The 24,190-nt window shown below is 40.0% G+C and overlaps 2 protein-coding genes and 1 long non-coding RNA gene across 7 annotated transcripts; 2 read left to right on the plus strand and 1 right to left on the minus strand.

Annotated features, from left to right (window-relative positions):
- The first annotated feature begins 11 nt into the window (after nucleotides 1-11).
- Nucleotides 12-12,059, plus strand: LOC119739482 (methyltransferase-like protein 17, mitochondrial). Its single transcript, XM_038214455.1, has 11 exons — nucleotides 12-205; nucleotides 2,709-2,853; nucleotides 3,942-4,073; nucleotides 4,700-4,811; nucleotides 6,509-6,590; nucleotides 7,938-8,011; nucleotides 8,544-8,718; nucleotides 9,942-10,238; nucleotides 10,651-10,810; nucleotides 11,321-11,450; nucleotides 11,552-12,059. The coding sequence occupies exons 1-11, from the start codon at nucleotides 116-118 to the stop codon at nucleotides 11,673-11,675; spliced, it is 1,521 nt and encodes a 506-aa protein (XP_038070383.1). The 5' UTR covers nucleotides 12-115; the 3' UTR covers nucleotides 11,676-12,059.
- A 1,710-nt stretch (nucleotides 12,060-13,769) lies between these two features.
- On the minus strand, nucleotides 13,770-23,626 carry LOC119739486 (heterogeneous nuclear ribonucleoprotein C-like). Of its 5 annotated transcripts, XR_005272578.1 has the most exons (7): nucleotides 23,505-23,626; nucleotides 18,713-18,811; nucleotides 17,894-18,311; nucleotides 17,298-17,370; nucleotides 16,857-16,966; nucleotides 16,196-16,375; nucleotides 15,123-15,208 (listed from the first exon to the last, which is right to left on the minus strand). XR_005272578.1 is itself a non-coding variant. In XM_038214461.1 (6 exons), exons 3-6 carry the CDS (start codon nucleotides 18,294-18,296, stop codon nucleotides 15,045-15,047), a joined length of 750 nt encoding a protein of 249 aa, XP_038070389.1. In that variant the 5' UTR covers nucleotides 18,297-18,337; nucleotides 18,713-18,811; nucleotides 23,505-23,624; the 3' UTR covers nucleotides 13,770-15,044. The 5 variants fall into 5 exon arrangements, 4 of the variants coding, with proteins under 4 accessions (XP_038070389.1, XP_038070388.1, XP_038070390.1 ...); XM_038214461.1 differs by lacking the exon at nucleotides 16,196-16,375 and having other exon boundaries at nucleotides 13,770-15,208; nucleotides 17,894-18,337; nucleotides 23,505-23,624; XM_038214460.1 differs by lacking the exon at nucleotides 16,196-16,375 and having other exon boundaries at nucleotides 13,770-15,208; nucleotides 23,505-23,622.
- LOC119739487 lies at nucleotides 22,557-22,905 on the plus strand. The gene is made up of 2 exons (XR_005272580.1): nucleotides 22,557-22,784; nucleotides 22,821-22,905. It is a non-coding gene; the product is annotated as an uncharacterized LOC119739487 (long non-coding RNA).
- Nucleotides 23,627-24,190: the final 564 nt, after the last annotated feature.

A 24,190-nucleotide genomic window follows, 5' to 3' on the forward strand; every position in this document is an offset into this window, starting at 1 on the left:
TAAATTATTGACCTTTGAACTTTCATGAGAAAATGTGAATCTGGTAACCCACATTATCGCATGCTTCTTACACGCTGAATCAAACGTAACGGTTGGGAAACAGACTAAAAGCAAGATGGCAGCCCCCATGGACAGCATGTTTCGGCTACTTGTTGGGAAGCGAAAATTAAATTTCATCGGCTTGAGATCAGATTTGAAGAGATGGGTGAGTTTATATGGAGACTTACAGTGGAACCATCTTTGAATTTTTAACAGAGCAGTGAAATGTTTGTCTTAATTACCAACGTTACGTTACGTTACGCATATGCATGTTGTTACTGTTACTGTTACGCGTTGCCAATTGCCGTTGGCACGTGGCGCGGCCCGGCCCGGGCCTCGGCCCAGACCATGGAGCTGCATGTATAAAAAGTTATAGCCCCATAAATGTGGCCTATTTACTGGACTGCCTCCGTAAACATAGGCCACACATCCACATGTACAAAAATCGTGTCGATTTTGCCAAATTTTGATTTTCACATTTTAGGCTTAGTTTGTAGGGTTTTTTTGCTTTAGAAGCATACTCACCCTCTTTATTAGCCCCATAAATGTGGCCTATTTACTGGACTGCCTCCGTAAACATAGGCCACACATCCACATGTACAAAAAACGTGTCGACTTTGCCAAATTTTGATTTTCACATTTAGGCTTACTTTGTAGATTTTTTTTGCTTTAGAAGCATTCTCACCCCCTATATAGGCTAATCAGAAAGTGCTGCCTTTTTCAGATGTTTAATTTTTGTGAAATTTCATGTTGAAATTTTGATACGCAAACGTGTGCAAACGTGTGCATCTGGAAATTTCACGAAAAATGGACATCTGAAAAAGGCAGCACTTTCTGATTAGCCTATATAGAGGGTGAGAATGCTTCTAAAGCAAAAAAAAAAACGTAAAAAGTAAGCCTAAATGTGAAAATCAAAATTTGGCAAAGTCGACACGTTTTTTGTACATGTGGATGTGTGGCCTATGTTTACGGAGGCAGTCCAGTAAATAGGCCACATTTATGGGGCTACCTCTTTATAAGCTAATCAGAAATTGCTGCCTTTTTCAGATGTATATTTTTCGTGAAATTTCCAGATTCATTTTTACACGTTTGCGTATCAAAATTTCAACATGAAATTTCACAAAAATTAGACATCTGAAAAAGGCAGCACTTTCTGACTAGCCTATAAAAAGAGGGTGAGTATGCTTCTAAAGCAAAAAAATCCTACAAACTAAGCCTAAATGTGAAAATCAAAATTTGGCAAAGTCGACACGATTTTTGTACATGTGGATGTGTGGCCTATGTTTACGGAGGCAGTCCAGTAAATAGGCCACATTTATGGGGCTAAAAAAGTTATATAGCTCCATGCCCAGACCCAGTCGGAAATGTGGGGGAGTGTGTAGTTGAGGGTGTATACTATTAAAACTGTAGGAAAAAATGTTGCAACCTGACGTCACCTCAAACAATCTCGATGAACATTTAATAAAAGGTCAATAAGTGCAAAAATGATGATTAGCATGAGAAGACATAAATCTGGGACTGAGATTGAGAAACATTTCCACTTTTGTTAGGAAATACTTAGAAAATTGTCTTGACTCTCCATAGACTTTGTACACAATCGCGGAAGTGGTGTCAGGTTGCAACATTTTTTCCCAACTGTAAATGTTTCATAAGTTTCAAAAGGGATAGACATACATATATGATAAAGCATGTATAGTGCACCTTTTGTGGTTTGAATTGGAAATAATAAAAAATTTCCAGAAAAGAATGTAGGTTTTGTGATTCTGTAGTGATTTAGTAGTAGTTTTGTTTTATTATTTAAATGATAGTGGATAGGCCTATATTGCGGATCCGGCTTTTTATTAGTAAACAGTATTTAGTCGGAGAGATCTTACAGTGCCCTCTTTTATGCAGAGATGAGTATGCCTTCATTATATTATGTAGGCCTATTAAAATTCGCAGTGGCTATCGTTACGGCAGCCGTAACGCATTTCCCATTTTCTATCGTTACGGACTACTGCAACTTTTATAAAAACATGAGAAGAAAATATAAAATTAGAAGGAAAAAAGTGAATTTGAACGTTATGAAATTCGGACTTTATTTCCCTTTTAAAAAAAATCCTCCAAAGCCTCAGGTTAGAAAAGGAAAAAAATTCGAGTGCAAAACTGAGCTACGAACCCGCAACCTTGCGGTGCAAAATCCTACCCTTTATTGACTGAGCTGTCGCACTGCTCGCTAAATCGTGGGGAAACAAATAATTATATACCTGCGTGAGTATCAAAAAAGTATCGTAGAGGGCGCTAAACAACGGCTGCCGTAACGATAGCCACTTCGATTAAAATTACCACCATTGTCGAGCAGCAAGTGTCATTTGGGAAAGAATTCCATACCTGGACATCACTTGACACCCTGTGCACAAACCCTATGAGAATGGTCTGAACAATTTTAAGTGTTTTCTCAGATGCTTCTATATTTTCCCTGCTAAATTAGACTTTTTAGGACATGTTATCAACCTGATAGGTCATTGCAGGGAGGAATTAGTGATGTCCATGTATGGAATTCTTCCCAAAACGGTCACTACGCATGTTCAGTGCCGTTCAGGCTTAATATTGCTTACTAAAAGAAAGCCGGATCTGGTGCAATATCCACAGCCATATATAATCTAAATTTTTCTGTGCATATTTTGTAGCTAGCCACAGTGACGAACTACCAGACCACCGTTGATGACTCCTTAACTGAGTTGAAAACATTCAGAAAACATCCCGGGATCATGCGACCCAAAAATGTCAAACTTCCTGATGCTTTACTGCAGAACCTCAACCAATACCTGGCTGGTATTAAAGTGAAAGTTGATTCATCTGTTTGTCTTACCCAATAGTTCTATTACCCTTGTCTACAGCCTTTTCAAATTTTTCACAAATATTATCGGGAGTCCAAAACTAAACATACTAAAAGCATACAGTGTTCTTTGTACCAAACATACAGAAAATCAGTCTTATCTACATGTAGGCTTTTAAGTTGGTGTCACTCTTTATTTTAAACATTGGAAAAAAAAAGAATATCTCAAAATAAGGCCTTTGTTTCCTGAATAGAGAACTTTCTCCAGAAAGTCTCACTGATTTTTTTTCTCAGATTTCTTTACCCTAACTGAACTCAACCCATCGAACCCCAACAGCATGTATTGTTGGAATCTGTCTGGATGGCTACAGTACCCCTAAACTGACAGTCTTTTACATTGGGTTGGCACACCTCCAGAAACTAAGTCAGAAATATGTATGCACAGTTTCCCATACAGTGTTGGAGTTTGCCAGGATGGGTATGGTTCCTAGTAAATCATGCTAGGGAGTTAGGGTTAAAAAGTACCACTCATTCATCAACTTGAATATAAATATAAGAGTGCAAATCCTTCAAATGCACTGAACGAGTTTCATATTGTTGACCAGAATAATTTTCCTGACATTTTAAGCATGGTGAACAGTTGTCATACAAAGACACATTAAGTTTAACTTAATCCTAAACCCCTAGGCCCTTTTTGCTAGGAACCATCTTCAATTCTTCAAAATCCTCCAAAACGAAAGATACCCACTGCCTCAAATGAAGGATACCTACTGCCTCAATCCTTCAAAATCCTCTAACAGCCCATCATCTTAGCATTCATCTTCACTCCTTCAAAATCCTCCTCTTCTTCAAACACCATTCAGCCTCAATCCTCCAAAATCAACCAATACTGAATGGTCCACGTGCCCTCAGTCCTCCTCAATCCTCCTAAATTGTATGTTGCATTCAGCCTCAATCCTCCAAAATCCTCCAAAAACCACTCGGAGGACTATGGAGGATCGAGGAAGGTTATAGGGTAACACACTGACTCACAGTTTTGTAACACTTTTGTAACTTGAGGTATGAATACTTTTTTGTTCATCAGACAAGCCAGTGAAACAGCTTAAGCCGCGGGCCACAGCACTCGGGAATTACCTGTGGAGCAGACAACAACCTCTGGAGGAAGCAGGGCTGAGGGCCAAGGCACAGGAGTATGCAAGGATACAAGGAGTGGAGGGTAGGAAAGCCAAGTCCATCACAAGTCCTCACAAGCCAGTCACAAGTCCTCACAAGGTCAATCACAAGTCTACCACAAGTCCTTACAAGTCCGTCACAAGACTCTTGACCTTACTTGTGACGGACTTGACTACAACACAGGGGTTATGAGGCTTCTTTATTCATTATGGGTGGACTTACTTCATTTCTTTCTTTCTTTCTGGTAATGAAAACAAGGATTCCTCAAAAGTGCCCTAGGCACTGTAGCTCGAAAGCTTGCAGAAACATGTAGAGAGAAGACAGTGAGAGGAAGTTACAGTTTTAGAGGTGGGAGGAAAAACCCCAGAAGAATATTCTGGGGAAAACCCACAGAATCAGGTAGGGACTGAAAACCCAATCCACATGTGGACCAGGACAGGAATCGAACCCAGCAAGGCGTTGTAAGGTGAGGACAGTAACCACTTAAAAACGATTGATGCATATTTTGGTTGAATAAAACCAGTACTGAAGAAATGAAGATTTCAAATTGATTTTTGTCTGTTTCATTTGCCTTGTTATTTGCCAGAGTAAAGTAAATGTTTGTGGGGACTAATCCCCGTAAAAGTTTGATGTATGATTTATTTATTATCTGTTTACATTTTTTTCAAGACCTTGATGAGGAAATGTTATACAGTCATGACCTACCCAAAGACCGCAAAAAGAAAGTGTCTTCCGTCATGAACACTTTGCGGAGACACGTCTACCATTGGCAGCCCATCACGTGAGTAGTCAGAAATATAGGCAGCGGTCCAAGGATCTCTTTAAAAAAGCAAACCCATTTGTCTTCATAGATCGTGTGGTTTGCTTTATATTTAGTGGGTATGCTGGAGCTTCATTGCATGCAGTATAACTTGGCCCAATTCTGTGGAGCTGCTAAGCAGTGTTGTAGTCGAGTCCATCACAAGTCCTTTCACGAGTCCTTTTACAAGTCCTGGCACAAGTCCATGTAAAGGGTGAACAATGACAAAGGAAGGCTTTTGTTACGGTTTCAGGTCAACTCGGTCCGAAACCAACTCGGTCCGAGTCAACTTGGTCCCAAATCAAGTCGGTCCCGAGTCAACTCAGGCCCAGGTCAACTCGGTCCAAGATCAGCTAGGTCCTAGGTCAACTCGGTCCCAGGTCAACTCGGTCCCAGGTCAACTCGGTCCAAGATCAGCTAGGCCCCAGGTCAACTAGGTCCCAAATCGACTTAGTCCCTATGGAAAAATATACACAAACACTTGAAATTTTTCGCAACAATCTCATCTTGAGCGTTGGGTGATGCATTATGTGCACCAGCCCATAGTGGTCGCCGGCTAATGTTAAGTTTTCTCTGTTTGTTTAACGTGGATTTCTAGGCTGTGTGGCCGGTCTATATAGCCTGCAGGGAATTAATAGGCCTCTTAACTAATAAATGACAGAGTTGACCTGGGACCAAGTTGACTTGGGACCGAGTTGACTTGGGACCGAGTTGACTTGGGACCGAGTTGGTTTCGGACCAAGTTGACACGGGACCGAGTTGACTTGGGACCGAGTTGACACGGACCGAGTTGGACAGTTCATTTGAATAGCTAGTGACTTGACTTGAGATTAAAGGACTTGTGATGGACTTGTGCTGGACTTGCAGGGACTTGTGATGGACTCGACTACAACACTGCCGCTAAGCAGAAAATAGTGCTTTGCACATTTTCTTGCTCAGCAGATTGTTGACCCAAAATCAGCTGAGAAACAATCTCAACCTTTACATAGCACATGACATAGGAGCTGGTCATCTGTTGTTACTACGCCTACTTGTTCATGCTTAGCAGTTCTATGACTCCGATAACCACAGATCTCCTGCACTTACGATTGCCATTCTGTGCTAACAGCGCTAGCTAAAAAATTCTGCGCATGTGCAAAAGCCAACATTCCTTGCTTGCCTGTAAAATTGGGCCCCAATACTTCACTTCAGTTTTGAATCTGAGTCTATAAAGGCCAAATCTTTCTTCACCCGAATGGGAAAGTGAAGCGAATGTCATGACGTCAATTAATCATCGTTTGAATGTGTTACCCCTAATGAATTCGCTTCGCTCTCAAAGTCACATGAAGTACGAATCAAGCTTAATTTGGAATGAATCTAGCTCTGTGGCCAATTTCGTGGAGCTGGTGGAATAGAAATTTGCGGTTTGAAGAAAACATTTGCTCAGGCAGCAATTTTAAACCTTTTAGTACATGTTCACTGGAGTTTCACGAATTCTGTTTCTTTGAAATTATTTCTTGCCTGTATTAAACCCATTCCTCTATTCATCAACACAAGTTTGCAACACAAGGTTGCAACGCCACTTTGCAACAAATCTTGTAGTCAATTTTAAATAATCTTGTCATGGTTTATTCAAGAGGGTTTTGCTTTTAGATAAATCAGATACCACTACTAGATATTGTTTTTCTTACGTGCCTCAGGTATGATGAAGTTACAGTGTGTGCCTACACCCTAGCCAGGATAGCACCAAACTATGCCACAATCTACAGGGTGCTCCAAGAGGTACACAGATCAATTGTAATAAGGGAATAAATATGTACTTGGCCGGTAAAAACCAAGTACGTTTAAAGATATAGTCCATCATTTGTAATTTGTGCATTTTGTTCGTTTGAAGCAACAAAAGTGTTCAAAATCTAATGAAGGATACTGAGCAACTAACCTGATGAAGTTTCAGTTCAGCTTCAGCTGTATATTCCGAGAAAAACAGCATTCTAGGATCTCAATTTCAAATCAACAGTTGCTGAATCATGTTTTGAATGGTTTTGAATTGCAGCTATACGCGATGTCGCGCAATGATCCGACGAATTATAGCAACCGCGCGTGCCTGTGCGTCGTGCCAATGCTTGCGCGCGCTGCGCCGAATAACAAAACGAACTACTAATTAAAATTTTCCTACGGTGCGTCTTAAGACGCACCGTTGGAAAGGCCTTCTTTCGTTGATTACTTCAAAATGATAGCTTGCCAGAAAGATTAATTTCACAGGGAGTTTAGTCCACTTACTATCTTTCAACCAAGTATGTTTTTCAACAATAATACGCCAGTTACTTTTTCGGATGGCTGCAAATGATGGACTATAGCTTTAAAACTGGCTAGACGTCTGGACGCCGATTTCAACTCGGGCCATTATCAGCGTCCAGGCTCCTAGCCAGTTTTAAATGTACTTGTTTGAAACCGACCAAGCACATACTTATTCCCATTCCTAAATCCCTTTCAGCCAAAAAGTGAAAACAAAATCAAAAATTCACAAATTTCCAATGATTTTGTTCAACAATTTACTTCATGGTTTGTGAAGCACCCCTCTTGCCATATCTGTGGTACGTACCTCGTGTGCATAGTGCTAAAAATCTCTCTCCAGTCTCTCCTTATATGGAAATTGGGGCGCACACGGCACGTACTGCGCGATGTGGCGCTGAACTCGGGAATTGTATTTAAAGCCAGCGGGTGTTTCATCAGTGGTTTAAAGCCAACCACGTGATGTCTCTTGACCAGTAGGAATGGGTAAACTATCTCAGGTATTTATGAATTACTTCGAAGTTCAAAGCCCAAAAAGAGAACTTTAATAAATGTTTTTTTTTTCAGCCAACAAATTTCTTCTCAATTTGTGTGAATGCCATAACTTTAACATTTAATTTACTCCTGGTCACAAACATTGTTTTCAGTAGCAGAACCCCCCCCCCATAAAAAAAATCTCTTTGGTTTAAAAAATGTGTCCAGGAGTGCCATCATGCAGTCAACTTTTGTATCAATGTGCTTCATATGGTCATCTTTATTATCTCACTGCTACATTCTATGATCATTCCATATAAGTCCATTTTTTGTTTTAGACAATCTTCCTTTTCTGTTTTGAAGATCCAAAAGAGGCTTCCAGACTTCAGCCCTCAGAACCTGCTGGACTTCGGTTCTGGTATCGGAACAGCATCATGGTGAGCAGCATCATGTTGAATTCAACATTCAACCTTTCCTCTGAGAAACTTAAAATCCTAACCGTGCTGAATCCCACAGGATCCAACTATGTCAGTCTGATGGAGCCTGTTGGATTGAGCAGTAAACCCCTTGTGTACATTCCTGATGCAAAATGTTGGACTCAGCAGGCAACTAAACCGAATTATAATGCCAAGTTGGACTCCGTTGGATTCAGCAGACAACTGAAAATGAGGCACAGTGGATTGAGCAGGAAACTCCGGTTGGACTCTGTTGGATTTAGCAGGGTTGTCCTGAGGAACTACCAAGGGGTTAGGGTTAATAAACTGAATAGGGCAAAATTCTATTGTCATTGACTGCAATATCAGATTTGCATTGGTCAAGCTCGGCAGAAATTTTTTTCTGCAGTGTTGTTGTAGAGTTCATCTCAACTCCTCACAAGTCAGTCACGATCATTCAATCCCAAGTCAAGTCATAAGCTATTCAAATGAACCATGGCAAAGGCAAACCTGCCCCTCTTATTTTTACCTGCAGGGCTGCACACACCCTGTGGGGCGATGCCATCAAAGAGTTTTACTGCGTGGATACCTCCAGACCCATGCATGACGTGGCGGAGGCACTCATGAGGGAACAAGAAGCCGAGAATGAGGAAAATAACTCCATCATCAAAGGGGTCTACTTCAGACACTTCTTGCCAATGTCACTACAGGTCAGCACTCCATTTTGAAAAATAAACAAAATATTCGAAAGTTTTGTTCACCGTGGGCTATTTTTAAATTTCCACCAAAACTTAAATATATTTGTTTCAAATTGATATTTTTCTGTCATTACAAAAGTTATTCAGTTTTCAATGAGACATGGAGCAAAGGAAATCTGCCCAGATTTACTTAAAGGTGATATACAATATTTGCAAACATTTAAAAAACCTATCAAATCATTATGACATACCTTACTTGACTGTTAGTAAATAATAGTCTCAACAAGCATCCTATGAAATCATGGCACTTGGTTTGCTGTCATTTTCAAGAAAAGTGGAATTTTTTCTATCAATTTCCAACGATGGTCCGCCGACAATCATTGGGACATAAATTACTTTTTTCCCCCTAGTTCCACATTAGTCCACAATTTGTATGCAATCGGTTACACATCTACAAATGGGTGCAAGCTAGCTAGACTGGTTTCCTGACCTGACAATTCCCCGACATTTATAAAGTCCTCCGTTTGGTCTGAATAGGGTCAGGGAACAAAACTTCAAGAACAGCATTTTTTCTTTGTTTTTACGGCATCTATGAACACAAAACTTTAAACAGGTCATTGTGACAATTTTTGCTATAAAATGCTTTACCCCCAAATCCATCCATTTCTGAAAATTACAGCAAAAGCAAATGTTGTATATTCCCTTTAAACATATTGCGAACAGTGAAGTGAGCAAAGCTATAAAATTATGAGCCAAAGCTGTCAACAATTATTAGATCACATGCATTCGAATGTACCTTTCAAAAAAAAAAGGTTCAAGTCTCGTAGAAACATCCCTATGTGAAAACAATTCACATAGAAATGTACGTGAATTGTTTTCGTTTTGCTGAAAGAACACGCACCTTTTTTTGTGATCCGTGGACAGAACTTTAAAACGGTGGTTGTGTTTAAAATTCCGTAACTTGAAAAGTACATGAGTGATTTGAATGACTCTCGTACTAAAAGAAAGCTTACGAATTGGGCTTTCATATCCTAGATTTTGAAATGATACATGCAGAACTTTATGGAAAAAATGGTCCTGCCATTTGAGTTTCCTTTTGTTTGACTCACCCTGTATAGTAGCAAGAGTCACAATTAATTACTTACGATGGATTTTTTGGCATAGATAAATTAACATTTAAATTTGGTTTGGCTATTCATTGACATCTCAATTTTGATTTTGTTTGTTTTGTACAGAAGAAGTATGACTTGACGATAAGCGCCTACTCCTTACTGGAGTTACCGAGCAGTGCCGATCGGCTAAACACCCTCCGGACGTTATGGCGCAAAACGGACCAGTTTTTGGTCCTTGTCGAGTGCGGCACCAACGAAGGCTACAAGACTCTCATGGAGGCCAGGGATTTCATTCTCAACGACCTTCAGAGAGAAGAGAACAGAAATGAGACGGGTAGAGGGGTTGCCAGGGGTGTTGATAGGGGAGAGCTGGGATTGGCTGAGGATTCTACAAACCTTGTTGGTCATGTCTTCGCTCCAGTGAGTGATAAGTAATTTTCACTACTTATAGTTTCATATTCTTAATTCAAATCCTTTAAAATAATTTGGATCAGCGTGACTTTATGACTTGGCATGTTAAATTCCTTTTGGCCCTAACTCCCTGGCATGATTTACTAGGAACCATACCCATCCTGGCAAATTCCAACACAATATGGAAAACTGCACACACATATTTGTGATATTGATTTTGGAGGTGCCCCAACCCAATGTAAAAGACTGTCAGTTTAGGGGTACTGTACCCATCCTGACAGATTCCAACAAAACATGCCGTGGGGGTTTGATGGGTTGATTTCTGTTAGGGTTAATGTACTACGTCTCCCCTTTTATTGAACCGATAACGTTGATCTATTCAGTTTTTCAGCTATTTGTGAATTTTTGGATTTTTTGGTAGTGTCAACATGACCAATCCTGCCCAAGGACCATAGACAACTCGGGAACGCCTTGCAACTTTGAGCAGGACTTTCATGATTTCAACAAAAGAGGGCACTCCTCAGAGTTGACCAGGGAGCGATTCTGCTACCTCGTGCTCAGGAAAGGTCCCAGAACATCAGGTAAATGTACATTATAGTTTCCAACATTTAAAAAAAATGACATGGAATTATTGTTGGTGACTTTAACCCTCCTATGCAAACATACATTCTGTGCAAAGTTGTCCTTTCACTCAAGTCAAAAACTTATGAATAGTTTTATTGTGGTACCCACTGCTACATTAGATTCAAAACCAGCCAGCTGACGCTGGCAAACTCGGTGGTCGAGTGGTAGATGTCTGCGCTAGTAAGCAGGAGGTCTTGGGTTCGAGTCCAACCCAAGTGATTTTTTTTCTCACAATCACTCGGGGCAACACTGAGCTTTAAAAAAAAGAAGATATTAGTGAATGTGTTTGTGTTGTACATTTCTGATTGGAATGGCACAACGTTTCTGCAAATAGGAAAATGTCCTGTGCACCGAACACTAAAAAATACTTCAGCTGAAGCCCTGTATGAGATATGCTTTATGGAACCATGATTTGTTTAAAACTTTTTGGATGATTTATACTGTTTTTCCCCCCTTTTTTGGTACAGTTGATAATACTGACCACTGGCCAAGAATCGTCCGTCCAGTTTTGCCGCGTGCTCGGCATGTAATCTGCAGGCTATGTTGCTCCAACGGTCAGTTGGAAGAAACGATCATCACTCGAGCCAAGCATGGGAGGTCAGTTTTTGATCTTGTACAGAACAAGTATCCATAAAAGCACACCCCTAGTTTTTAAAGGCACACTTTCCCAATGCCCGTTTTATCCTTTGATATTGCAGGGAGCTCTATCGGTGCGCAAGGTACTCTGCCTGGGGCGACCTTCTCCCCATCTCTCGACCTCAGGACAGTGATGTGCCAGGCAGGCAGACAGACTCCGAGGGAGAACACTCGGGGATTGATTGAGGTTTTTGGAGGGTCAAGACTGAAGCAACAGTTCGAATCCCACCGTGGCCGAGATGGGAATTGGGGTTTCTTTGATATCCCACCTGTGTGTGTGTGTAGGAATCTTGTTATTCTTTACAACTGAGGACTTAGGACAATGGGGTGTGTGCGATAACAATAACACCCGAGGACCTGAGCCAAGTCCTCAGGAGGTTTTATTGTACAAACCTTATGGGACCTGTTGAGAAAAAGTACACACGGTAGGAACAAAAGAAGGGAACAATAGGAGGTCCTCACAAGTATAGGATAACACCACTGTGTTTGTACGTGGGTTTGTTTTTGCATTCAATAGGGGACATTGAACAATAGAGGACAATAGGGTCCACAATTCCCGAAGGTCCACGATTGATGATCGTGTACAAAACATATGGGAGGTCTTCCTAAAAAGTTGAAGTACAAACAACAGAGGGACAATAGGGGTGCACGAATGAAGGTGTTTACACACTTGTGTGTGTGGTGGTGGGGGGGGGGGGGGGCCTTGAGGAGGGAGCGGAGATGTGTTTTTTTTTTTTTTACACAACTAATAAAAATAGGTTTTTTTTGGGGGGGGGAGGAAGTGGGCAGTTGAGAGGTTGCGGGAATGTGCAGTTTTATTTACACATCAAATTGGTATACAAATGGATTTTCTATAAACCAAAAATAGTTTCATTTTCAGTAGTGACTTTTTTTTGGGGGGGGGTTAAGGCGTTTTGGCTATTTGAATTGTATACACAATGCTCATTAAAACAGACACAAGTAAAAACCCCTGTTTTTCTCTCAATCATTTGAGTCTTGCAGATGTACATTTATTTTCATTAACATCATTTTGTATAAACAGTGATGTTTTTAAATATATTTTTACATTGTTGATAATCCTCATCACAATTTGTTTCAAAAGCTGGTGAATTTGGCTTCGGCCACTCATACCCACAGTCCAACAGATGGATTGCATTAGGCAGCATCTTTGAGGTGTGTTTTATCTCAGTAGATAAACAATGAATGCACAAATGGTATACTCATGCGTATCCCAGTTGAACATAACAGACCTCTAAAGATGGCTACAGTGCAAACGATGTGTAGGAAAGGAGCTGATGATGTTAATCTTGTATACACAAAATTTTGTGAAAGGAAGTCCTGTAAATATCCATGCTGTAATGGTCCAAAATTTCTGACATCAAAACGCTGCGTCCTAATAACCGCCATACTTAATACGTGAACGCGCATTGTGGGCGCATAAGAACGTGCAAGGGAGATGGTCACACGACGCACGCGTTGTTTACCATCAGAATGAGCGTCCGCGTAACATGGCGGTTATAGAACGCAGCATTTTGATATCGGAAACCTGCTTCAGAGTGTTCTATTCATATGTGAAAAACAGTAAAGACGAATCCCGGCATGTGATCTCTGCACACTCACAAGGCCCCCCTCAATGGAGAAACCATTGTGCAAGCTATTGTCCAAAGCAACTGCCTGTGACAGATTTTCTGAACAATAGCTAGCACAATGCTTTTTCGCCATTGAAGGGGGCCTTTCGTGACAGAATTGATAGCATGCCCGAATTGGTTTTGTTCATTCTTTGGTATCCACAAAATACTACTTTCTCTATAAAGCCACAGGTGGTACCGAACAGATCTACAATCCGAGATGTCAAGGAAACAATCACCATATTGAATTGATACTTGGTGCAAGGAAGGAGCATCAAATTTATATGCCAATTTACATGCCATTTGTCAATTTTTACATTTGTACATACATTAATTGTTATAAACAAGCTATAAATGGCAACAAAACATGAGAAACATAGGGAATTCAACTTTAAATATAAACTACAGTTTATAAGTCTGTTTACTGGCAATGTCAATATCGGTGTTAAGGCGTAATGTTTAACCCAATCCGTGGCAGCAGGCACCCATTTTCAAAATATAGCTTCATTTACATGTACAGTGTAATGAATATTCATCTTTGAATGTCACAATCCATTGATACATTCGCAAAGATACTTTTGAGGAGTAGAGTATCACTACTCTGTCGTCATCCCAATTCTAAAGTACCATTAAAGTACACATTTAAAAAAAAAAATCTAATCACGTTTATTTTTGTTATTACATGTACCAGTACAAGTTTATACAATCTAGACTGCCCGATTTCTTTCAATGAGAACATGGGTGTCAAAAGTACCGGTACAGTACGAAGCCCTGTCACGTTTCCAGTTAAAGTCAGAGTTGGTCTTTAATACTTAACAATATTACCATAAATGTGAGCTGTATCTGAAATGCACACTTGAGACAAAGTTTAGATAAATCAATGTATGCAATATTTCAGAGCTAATGTTTATTAACGGAACCCCATTGTTGACTTTCGGATGATCCTCGGGCCTCTACTCGGACCCGCTTTTGCAAGGCTCAATGACAGGCTAGATTTGTATAGGTGCGTGTCAACCATTTGTAGTACACAAATATTACTTAATTGTTACAAGAAGTGGAAAGAATGTATTATCCAGATGCCACTTCAGCGGTTGTGTACAAAGTCTATGGAGAGTCAAGACAATTTTCTGTCTTTCCCAACAAAATCGGAAATGTTGCTCAGTCCCAGATTCATGTCTTTTCAACATTTCTGCAATGACTGACCTTTATTGAGATGATATATGAAGAAAAAAGTGGCGTCAGATTGCAGCATTCTTTCCCAAGAAGTATAATTATTGGTGTAGTTCCCCAAAGTTCAATTGCACCGATCCCTCTACTGTTATGTTTTAAAAGAAAATATAAGGAGAAAAGTATTCACCAAACCACAAATTGGTTCAAAATGGCAAGTGAACAACAGGCCTAGTGAACAATGCGAGCAAAAAATTAAAAACATAAATGACAATATCCGCAAAAATGCAATTTTAAATATCGCATGGATGTTGAAGTAACCATAAAGCTTAAGACAAAAAAATAAAATGGCATAGAATGCAGTGTGGCTGAAGAGAATTAGAAACAAATGAAAATAAACCTTTTTTTTCCAAGTAACTTAGGACATTGAATAGGTTATTTTGTTATTACTACATGTGATCTGTTTATTTTACCAAACAACATAAGCGAACAATTTTTTACTTTATTTTGTTTTAATATTGTAAATCTAAGTTGTAATTTGGTAAAATTCCATTCATTATTTGAGTTGGTCTTACCGGTTGTATTTGTTTAGACCCCCCCCCCCATCTTAAAATGTGTCCTACGTTTTCAAATTCACAGCATGCCATCGCAATTTCATGTTCACATATTTGTGTTCGAATTCAATTTTGCAACAAAATATCAACCAGATGTATACTTTTGGTACACATTTATCTTTTTTTTGTCTCTCTCTCTCTCTCTTCTAATAGCCGCCGTTAAACCCCACGGTTCCCTCCTGCACTGTCTTCAACTCCTCGGGATTGTCGATGTAGATTTGCGTCTTGTGGCTGAAGGCCACGTGCTTCATCAACTCCCACTCGTCGTCTGCCTCGTCCTTGCAGTAGGCGCAGATCCACTGGTCGGGGCCTGTCGCGGAGAAAGACGAGATTTCGTTGGACTTTGACCTGAAGATCTGACCTTCCAAGTACGTGCATGAGGACAGAGTCAGACGACCTTCTCAAAAACTTTAAAAACTCCACTTATTGTATGAAAAAGTGATTGGCACTTCGAGACCACTCAAACAAGGCCAGCGTGTGAGGCCCGCCACAGGCGTGTTCTGGTCTGTGTGCGAATCGCTCAAAGTATGCGTGACCAATTCTTCATCAGAATGAGCAGTAAACGTGTAATGGCATTCTGGACTGGGCAGCTAGGTAGCCTTGATAATTCTGCCTTTCCTCAGGCTTAGCTTTTTTAGTATGCAACCACACAGCAATCTGTGCACACACACGCGTAGATATTGAATTCATGTTGACCTTGTGCTAGATTTCAAAAGGACAAGAACACGCTTGCCTTCATCTGTATTTCTATTGAGCCAGTGGTCATTTATTACTGTTGGACAGACTTTGACTAAATTGAACGATGGTGACTGTACTGAAAAGGAACGCGAAATAGGAGGAGCCGAAACTCGTCAAGAGGTGGAGCATTCGGTGGAGCCTGAGCCGGTGCAAAAGGTGAGGCAGACAGCATGTTGGGAGTTGATGAACGAACAAACGTACTGCAAACAATTTCACTTCGTCAATCTGAGGTTGCATACAAAGGATTTAATAGCATATCCATCCATTTTTATGACCACCGGATGGACAAAAAAGGAAAAGAAAACCTTCCAAGGCTGAAAACTTTCAGATCTGCACCCAACTTCTCTCAGGAAAAGGTTCGAGAGAGCAAATCTGTCATCTACATGTATACCCAGGGCCAGAATTTCTCATAGTTCCGGTTTTTGTTGACAGTTGAAAAAAAAGAAAATCCATGTCCTACAATGGCTTAACACTTGGAACCGTGTCTTTGGAGACCAATTTGAAAATTTGAATAGATACAGTTTATATTAAGGAACTATTTTCAATCAACTTTAACTACCCGGACCACCCTTCTCCATCCCTTCCCCGGGCCAGTATGTACACAGGTCTGGAAGCCATTGTCGCGGTCAAAACTCGTCCATGTAGACCTGTGTCTGGTGTTCCCTGGCCACGTGTCTCATCAAGCCCCAACAGCTGTCTACATGCACCTTGCAGTATGCACACATCCATATGGGCGGCTCTGCACAATGAAAAGACGGGTATACTGAAGTTGACACGGAGCACCCAATTTGGTGCATTTTTCCAGAGACCCGTATGCAGTATAGCACAGTAAAGACTTTTTTCTTCAAAATTGTGGTGCAATGACAGAAGTAAACAATTCAACAATAGCTCCACGCACACACAATAAAGTAACGAAGTGTGTCGTTTATCATTGTTCTGGTTCACGCACTGGTTAGCGCATTGATGTCAACTCATTTTCTAATCAACTGCTGCCTCATGGATTTTGCTCATGGTTTTTGTCCAAGTAATTTTATTTTATGTCTCCCTATCTATAAAAAAACAAATGAGTGCCTCCTCCAGAAAAGTTCCTCCCCCTCCCCAAGCAAAGTGGGCCCCGGTTACACCACTACCTTAAGCCTTCATAAACAAAAAAGTAATACAACAGGCAATTTTTTTTCCTCCAGGATATCGAGAACTATTTGCATAGCATGCATACTCACCCTGCCCAGCGAACTGCTGCGCCTTTTTGCCGGTGAAGGTCTTCTGCTTCTTAGCTGCTGGTGGGCCGGCGGGCACAATGACCGGCAGGGTGGCCGGGTCTAAGTAACCACTGTTTCAGGTAGAGAACAAAAATAGATGAGGGAGATTAGGAACCAGACCACAAGTTGAATCAGACAATGTTGAATGTACTATAACCTCTAACTCGCCCAGGACACAATTTCATGGCTCTGCTTACCGTTAGCAAAAAATCTGCACTTACTATAGCAGAAAATTCTGTGCTTACGGTAAGCGTACTTCACGGGTTAGCGGGGAATTTTTTCGCCAATTTACTAATTTTGCCTCGTTTACAGTTGATTTCTGCTCGGCATTCTGCTCAGCATTCTGCTCAGCTCCACAAAATTGGGTCCTATTTTAAGCATACAATTTACACATGTTCACACCTTGTGACGTTTCCTTGAACTCTCTTGAAACCCTTCGGCCGGTTTGGGTTTGGTTCACTTGCAATTCTCACATCTACAGGGAAAAAAGTAATAAAGTTCAATTGATAAAAAGTCATCTTGAATGTTGATTTTTTTTTCTGCACATGATTGCTTTATGCAGTTTTTCCTGTAGACTGTATGCCGAGTAATGATCTGTTCTCAATCTGACCATGCTTAACCCTAACTGTTTAACCCTAGTCTGACCATGCTTAACCCCTAATCCGACCATGCTTACCCTGTTTCTGGCAGTTTATGGCAATATGCGCTGCAGCACCTTGTAAGGTGCTACATAATGGGTCTCATATTTCTCATAAACTTCGTTTACCTGTCTTTAATAATAGACATAATTTCCAGCGCCTTGAGTACCTAATTGTTGGTAGATACGTGCGCTATATAAGACTCTGAACTCTGAAATTGTCTAATACTTGGCATTCTTAAATTTGGTGCTTCTCTAGAATGTCAGCCTGCAACGGGTGTAACTCCGCAGAGATCTGTTACAAAGTTCAGCAGATAGAATGAGGAGAGTGTAAATACATGTACTGCAAAATCCCTCTCACCGATTGGCTGACGGGATAGTATGGCTCCGTACTCGCCCTCGATTGCCTGCCTGGCATTCAGCTCATTGTTGTACTGCACAAAGCCGTAGCCCTCGTGGATGGATACGCCCGTGATGCGGCCGTACTTGCTGAACCGGCTCACGATCTCCTGCGTGGTCACCTGGCCCGTGTTCAGGTTGCCGATGAAGATGCGCGAGGCCCGCGACTTCATGTCGTTGCGGTTGGTCACGTTGCTGATGCCGGGGCTCAGGCCGGCGTACTGGTTGGCGTGGCCCACCGCGGCCCCTGCTCCCGCGCCGTGGGGACTGCCTGCGAATTGGGGATTGGCCCCCGGTGGGCTGCCAAAGCCACCGTGCTGTCCGTAGCCAAATCCGCTGGGGTTATGGCCGCCGAACATGTTCATAGTGTAGCAGCCTTACTACAGTGCGTGGAAATGTTTATGAACAATTGCAAAAAAAAAAAACCAATTACTAATCAAATAGATTTAACAAATCACACACAAAAAGAGAAACAAAACAGCATAAAAATGCATGGTATTTTACGGGGGAACAAATTATTCAAACAACTACATGCATCTTAATGAAGATTTTCATGAAGCCATGATAAATTTTGTATGTGATTCACTTCATGATAGAAATCCATAATACTGACCAAAACTCACCAATAAATTCAATTTTGGTTCCAAAAAACAATGATCAAAAAGATTTCAGATGCGAACACAAATAAAACCCTAATATGAAGTATGACAAATTGACAGACTAATAACAATCATTAGACTCGATAAATAAATAAATAAATTGAATAAAATAAAATACTCACTGTGTGAAAAATGTTGTTCAATAAATGTCAGCAAAAAGGATCCCAAAAAAGGCTCCAAAAATAGTTGCCAAAAATGTCACGTTGGTTATGAAAAAAACACTGTGGGTAGATACACAGATAATAAAACACAATAAGAAAATAAAAATCAATAAATAACGGATCCTGTAGACATTCTCATTATCTGATTTTGAAATTGTCCAAATAAAAAAAAAAAAAAAAAAACATCCTAAAGTGTTTTCTTGGGTTGTGTGACAGATCAAACATTGTGACCTACTTTCAATTTCATGAAGGCACATATAAGGCCGAATAAAAAAACAAACATGTTTCTTGTCCGGGTTTTCGAAAAAAAGGAGGAAGCGGGGCTTTTTATTTTTTATTTGTTTCAAGATGGCCGCCATTTAAACAATTTCCTGCAATTCAATTGTTGGTGTTTCCACTGTTCAAAGACACTTTTAAAATGAAAGATAAGTTGGACAAGAGAACTGAACATATTTACAGTGTCATTTAGACTTGTATTGGTCTACAATTTATTTTCCGATGAATTTGTGGACTTTTTCGGTGTTTTTTTACCGCATTTTTCAAAAATAAAACATAATTTAAAAAATCCAGGCGGCCTCCAAAAAGGAAGCGGGTGGGGACGAGAAACATGTTTTTGTTTTTTTACTTCGCCTTACTTCAATAAAATAATAAACTGTTTCTGATATGAGTTTTTTTCATCCTAATATAATATCATTCTTATATCATCAGTGATATCAATGTACTTCATTCACTTGATTAGGGTTACGACAGATACCCAACTTCAAAATGGTGGGTACACTACCCGTTTGCATATTTTTAAATAATATTTTTAGAACCCGAACTTTCTGTGTAATCTGGCAGAAGCATTCCGATAGAAAAACACAGCATTTTATTGATCATTTGTTTGCCAATAAAAATATCCCCATGTCTATGCATTTTATTTATCAAGTTGGCTGTAGTGTTCCACTGTACTTTGTCAGAAAATTTAGGACTAAAAATAATTTGCAATGAGGCAAATCCTCCAAAACAATAAAACTTAGATAAGAAAATAGAGTTGCACCCCTTCCCCTAAAAAAATGTTTAAAAAATCTGTAATTCTGTACAAGCCTGAATTCTATATAATTTCCCCCTCACGCAACTGAAATAGAATGCTCCATTTGAAGAAAAAAACAAGTAAACTGTCCCTGTGGTTTGGTTTGACGTTTTGGTCTGCATGTACCTTTAAAAGTTAGTGAAGTCCAATGCATCAAAAATATAAATCATTTGGTGTACCCACGGACCATTTACCATAGGAGAAAAAAGGAGAACTAAAACTTTAATTTAAATAGCTTCATCAGAAAACGTGGCATGAAAGTTGGGCTTAAGTTAAAAATTGTTTAAATAATTTTTCCAATAAATCAAAGTTCTATAGAACAAGAAATGGGTCTGTAGGCCTACCAATGACAATGTTGTAATCGGACTTAAAACTAATTACAAATTACAGCCCCCCCCCAAAAAAAAATTCTGTGAAATTAGGTGGTCATAATATTGTTTATCAGTGTGCAATTTTTGCAAACAAAAATATCAGGGGAAATTGCTCACTTTCATTTTCTGTACTACGTTTGTTGTAATTGCAAATATTTTTTTTAAAAATGGGGAAAATTTGGGCATATCTATTTTCAACTTCACTTTACACTACAGAAAATAACATTAGGCTTTCATTATTATCAGTATCACAGAAGAAAAATGATATTCACAAACAACTTTTGGAGTGAAATATAACTTACTTAGCCTAAACCAAAACTGTGTTTTAATAAAAACTTGGTAAAAAAAAGTAAAAAGTAAAACAAATCAATAAACATTCATGACATTTAGCTGGAGTTACCCAGCCCTGAGTTTTATCATTGGGTTGTCTATTAGGGCTGGAGCGCATTTTTCTCAAAACTTGTAGTATTTGCAAAAAAAATTTGAAAAATGTTCAATTTTGTCTCCATTACACACTAATTGCAACTGCAACTCACCCCAAACTTGCCTGGAATAACCATTACACAGGTCCTTGAAGTAAAAAACGATCCACGATGAAGATTCAGCCTCCAATTGCAGTGAAAACAGGAGGAATAACCGCTAACTTGACAACCTTGCTGGATTGGCCAGGACCGCTATTGGTTTGTGCACAAAAAAAATTGTGTACAATGAATGGCGGTCGATTACCATGCACGTACAGCTCGCTGGTACTAGGCGTTTTTGCGGTCGGTGCATGACGTGACGCGGAAGCGTAATACCCGATGACTGTTTCATGCATTAATAAGAGGTTCACTCGCATCACAGTGCGGTACTGGAACGGCAACCGTCGAGTTGGCCGGCTATCGTGCATTCATAGTGCAGTGTTACTGCCGTTCCAGTACCGCACTGTGATGCGAGTGAACCTCTTATTAATGCATGAAACAGTCATCGGGTATTACGCTTCCGCGTCACGTCATGCACCGACCGCAAAAACGCCTAGTACCAGCGAGCTGTACGTGCATGGTAATCGACCGCCATTCATTGTACACAATTTTTTTTGTGCACAAACCAATAGCGGTCCTGGCCAATCCAGCAAGGTTGTCAAGTTAGCGGTTATTCCTCCTGTTTTCACTGCAATTGGAGGCTGAATCTTCATCGTGGATCGTTTTTTACTTCAAGGACCTGTGTAATGGTTATTCCAGGCAAGTTTGGGGTGAGTTGCAGTTGCAATTAGTGTGTAATGGAGACAAAATTGAACATTTTTCAAATTTTTTTTGCAAATACTACAAGTTTTGAGAAAAATGCGCTCCAGCCCTAATAGACAACCCAATGATAAAACTCAGGGCTGGGTAACTCCAGCTACATGACATTGAATAAGGCAAGGCAAAGAGTGAAAAATGAAAAATTAAGAACAAATTGTATTTATTTTCGACCAAATGAAAACCAAAAGTCTGCAAGATCATTATTATGATCACCCCCAAATCCCCTGGGGCAATTTGGTTTAGGACCGGGGCAAGTAACTTAGCAAGGCAATGGGCAAGCGAATCCCCGGGGTCGTGTGTTTGCATGGGAAACAGGTCAACTCGTACGCGAACCAACTCGTACGCGAGTCAACTCGTACGCGGATTGGTCAACTCGTACGCGAGACAACTCGTACGCGAACCAACTCGTACGCGTGCCAACTCGTACGCGAGCCAACTCGTACGCGAGCCAACTCGTACGCGAACCAACTCGTACGCGGGCCGTTTTAGGAGTGGTTTCGAGGATTGGGTTGGCATGGTTGGGAAGAATTTGGGAATAGTGTGACGGGTAGTCCGTAGTTCAATGTGTGACCGTTGTGTGTGATTGGGAGTGAGAGAATAGACAATTGCACTGTCTAACTGAAAACCCAATCGGTCCTTTTCAGGGCCACCACGCATTTGCAGTGATATTAAATAAAATTCAATTTTTTAAAAATAAATCAAATTCACCTCCCCATTGTTTTATTTTACAAAATATAATTTGGAGACATAATAATTAGGACTCAAAATTATCGGACCAAAGCTAAAAATTAATTTTCGGACCCAAGAAAAAAAATTATTTTCAGGGCAACCTCGAATTTCCGGTGAAATTAAATAAAATTCTAATTTTTAAAAATCAATGAAATTCACCTCCCCATTGTTTTAATTTACAAAATATAATTTGGATATATAATAATTAGGACTAAAAAATTATCGGACCCAAGCAAAAAATTAATTTTCTGACCCAAGAAAATCGCATTTGACCCAAGAAACCTCGCATTTCCGGTGAAATTATATAAAATTCTGATTTTAACAAAAAATAAAAATCAACTCCCCATTTCTTTTTTTACAAAATATTATTTGGATATATAATAATTAGGACTAAAAAACTATCTGACCCAAGCAAAAAACTGGCGGACACTGTCCGTACAACTGTATAAGCATGCGTGATGCTATATTCCTTTTTTTTTTTTATAGTAGCTCCTTTTTATACAATAGACCTCGCAAATATCGGTGTTTTCTTGTCATTTTACTTGTCTAACCAACCAGCAATTGTACCGCGGCATACACAGGTTACAGCGATTCAATCATGCATTCTTTATACACAGTGCGCGGTGCGGCGGGAACCAATCATACTGGTTATCGCGAAGACAACTTCCCAATCAATCAAGCGAACTTGTAAAAAAAAAAAAACACGCAGAATTCTTCTACTGTAAGTAGCACTGGCGGATTCAAAAATCAACTACATTTAATTTGAAAATCTCAATCTTTCAGAAAAGGTAAAATTATGCCGACCTACCGTACCGAACCTTACTCCTAGAACTATGAGGCTCACGCGGAGCCTCATAGTTCAAGGAGTAACCGAACCTAATTTCATATGTCCATGTGAGCTAAACCAATCGTCTAAACTCACGCGTACGAGTTGGTCCGCGTACGAGTTGGTCCGCGTACGAGTCGGTCCGCGTACGAGTCGGTCCGCGTACGAGTCGGTTCGCGTACGATTTGACCCGCGTACGAGTTGGTCGCGTACGAGTTGGTTCGCGTACGAGTTGACCTGTATTCTTTGCATGTAGCCGGTAACTGGCAAGGGGGCGAGTTGGTAAGGATCAGGTTAATTTGTAGTACATTTTGGGGCAAGTTGACCATCATTCGCACGATCCGACACGGTCGTCTATTTTACGATCCAACTACATTGTATTATACACGTGCACCAGATTAATGCTTCGGTATGTGATTGCATTGTGCATACAACTTCTAAATACCGAACGTATTTGCCTACTTTAAATACTCACCGGCTGCTACAAACGCGAAATATTCCTACATTTGTTTATCGATATGTGCTGCGTACTTAACTTCACGAGCGAAAAATAGTTCACTGGTTAACAAGAGATTTATTTTTTAACTCGGTTTAATCTCCGAAATACGAAAAGAGTCGTCAGGGCGGGTACCAGTATTGGAGGACGGCCACTTTTCCGGGGGTGCCACCTCTATAGTGCACAAAAAGAGATTTTTTTTTATTTTAAGATATGAAGTTTGTTATGTATCATTAAGAAATTATTATAAAATCTGTTGACAATTCAATCATTTTGGAAAGAACAGAGTGAAAATCTCTGATTGTTTTTTTCACAGATTCATTTCCTAAAGGATTACTTCTTCGAAGTATAATGAAAAATTATCATGATAAAATTAGCTTGTATTCCGTCCCTCCTTGCATTTCAGATGACATAAAGAGTGTAAAACATTGTAAAACGATATAATGCTGAATGTTCATCCAGACATATTCATCGTTTGGCCCCTTTTTTCGAAAGAATTTTAACGTCTGGGTGGAATGTACATAGACTATACTGCTTTCAGTTTCATTCCTTATGAAAAAAAGAGAGAACTCTTCCCTCGAAGTAGAAAGGGTCTGAAGTACATTTTGACCTTGCTTGGCAAAAGAAAAGTAATTCAACTTATGCACAGTGTCATTCATATGTTG

The sequence above is a fragment of the Patiria miniata genome, unplaced genomic scaffold, assembly GCF_015706575.1.
Source record: "Patiria miniata isolate m_02_andy unplaced genomic scaffold, ASM1570657v1 HiC_scaffold_30, whole genome shotgun sequence".
In the NCBI taxonomy this organism is placed as follows: domain Eukaryota; kingdom Metazoa; phylum Echinodermata; class Asteroidea; order Valvatida; family Asterinidae; genus Patiria; species Patiria miniata.

Coding starts and splice junctions, on each gene's coding strand:
- LOC119739482 (XM_038214455.1), top strand. CDS start 116: ATGGCAGCCCCCATGGACAGCATGTTTCGGCTACTTGTTGGGAAGCGA. Junction 206..2,708: donor GATCAGATTTGAAGAGATGG/GTGAGTTTATAT, acceptor CATATTTTGTAG/CTAGCCACAGTGACGAACTA. Junction 10,239..10,650: donor TTGGTCATGTCTTCGCTCCA/GTGAGTGATAAG, acceptor ATTTTTTGGTAG/TGTCAACATGACCAATCCTG.
- LOC119739486 (XM_038214461.1), bottom strand. CDS start 18,296: ATGAACATGTTCGGCGGCCATAACCCCAGCGGATTTGGCTACGGACAG. Junction 16,967..17,297: donor GTTCAAGGAAACGTCACAAG/GTGTGAACATGT, acceptor TACCTGAAACAG/TGGTTACTTAGACCCGGCCA. Junction 15,209..16,856: donor GCAGCAGTTCGCTGGGCAGG/GTGAGTATGCAT, acceptor TCTCCGCGACAG/GCCCCGACCAGTGGATCTGC.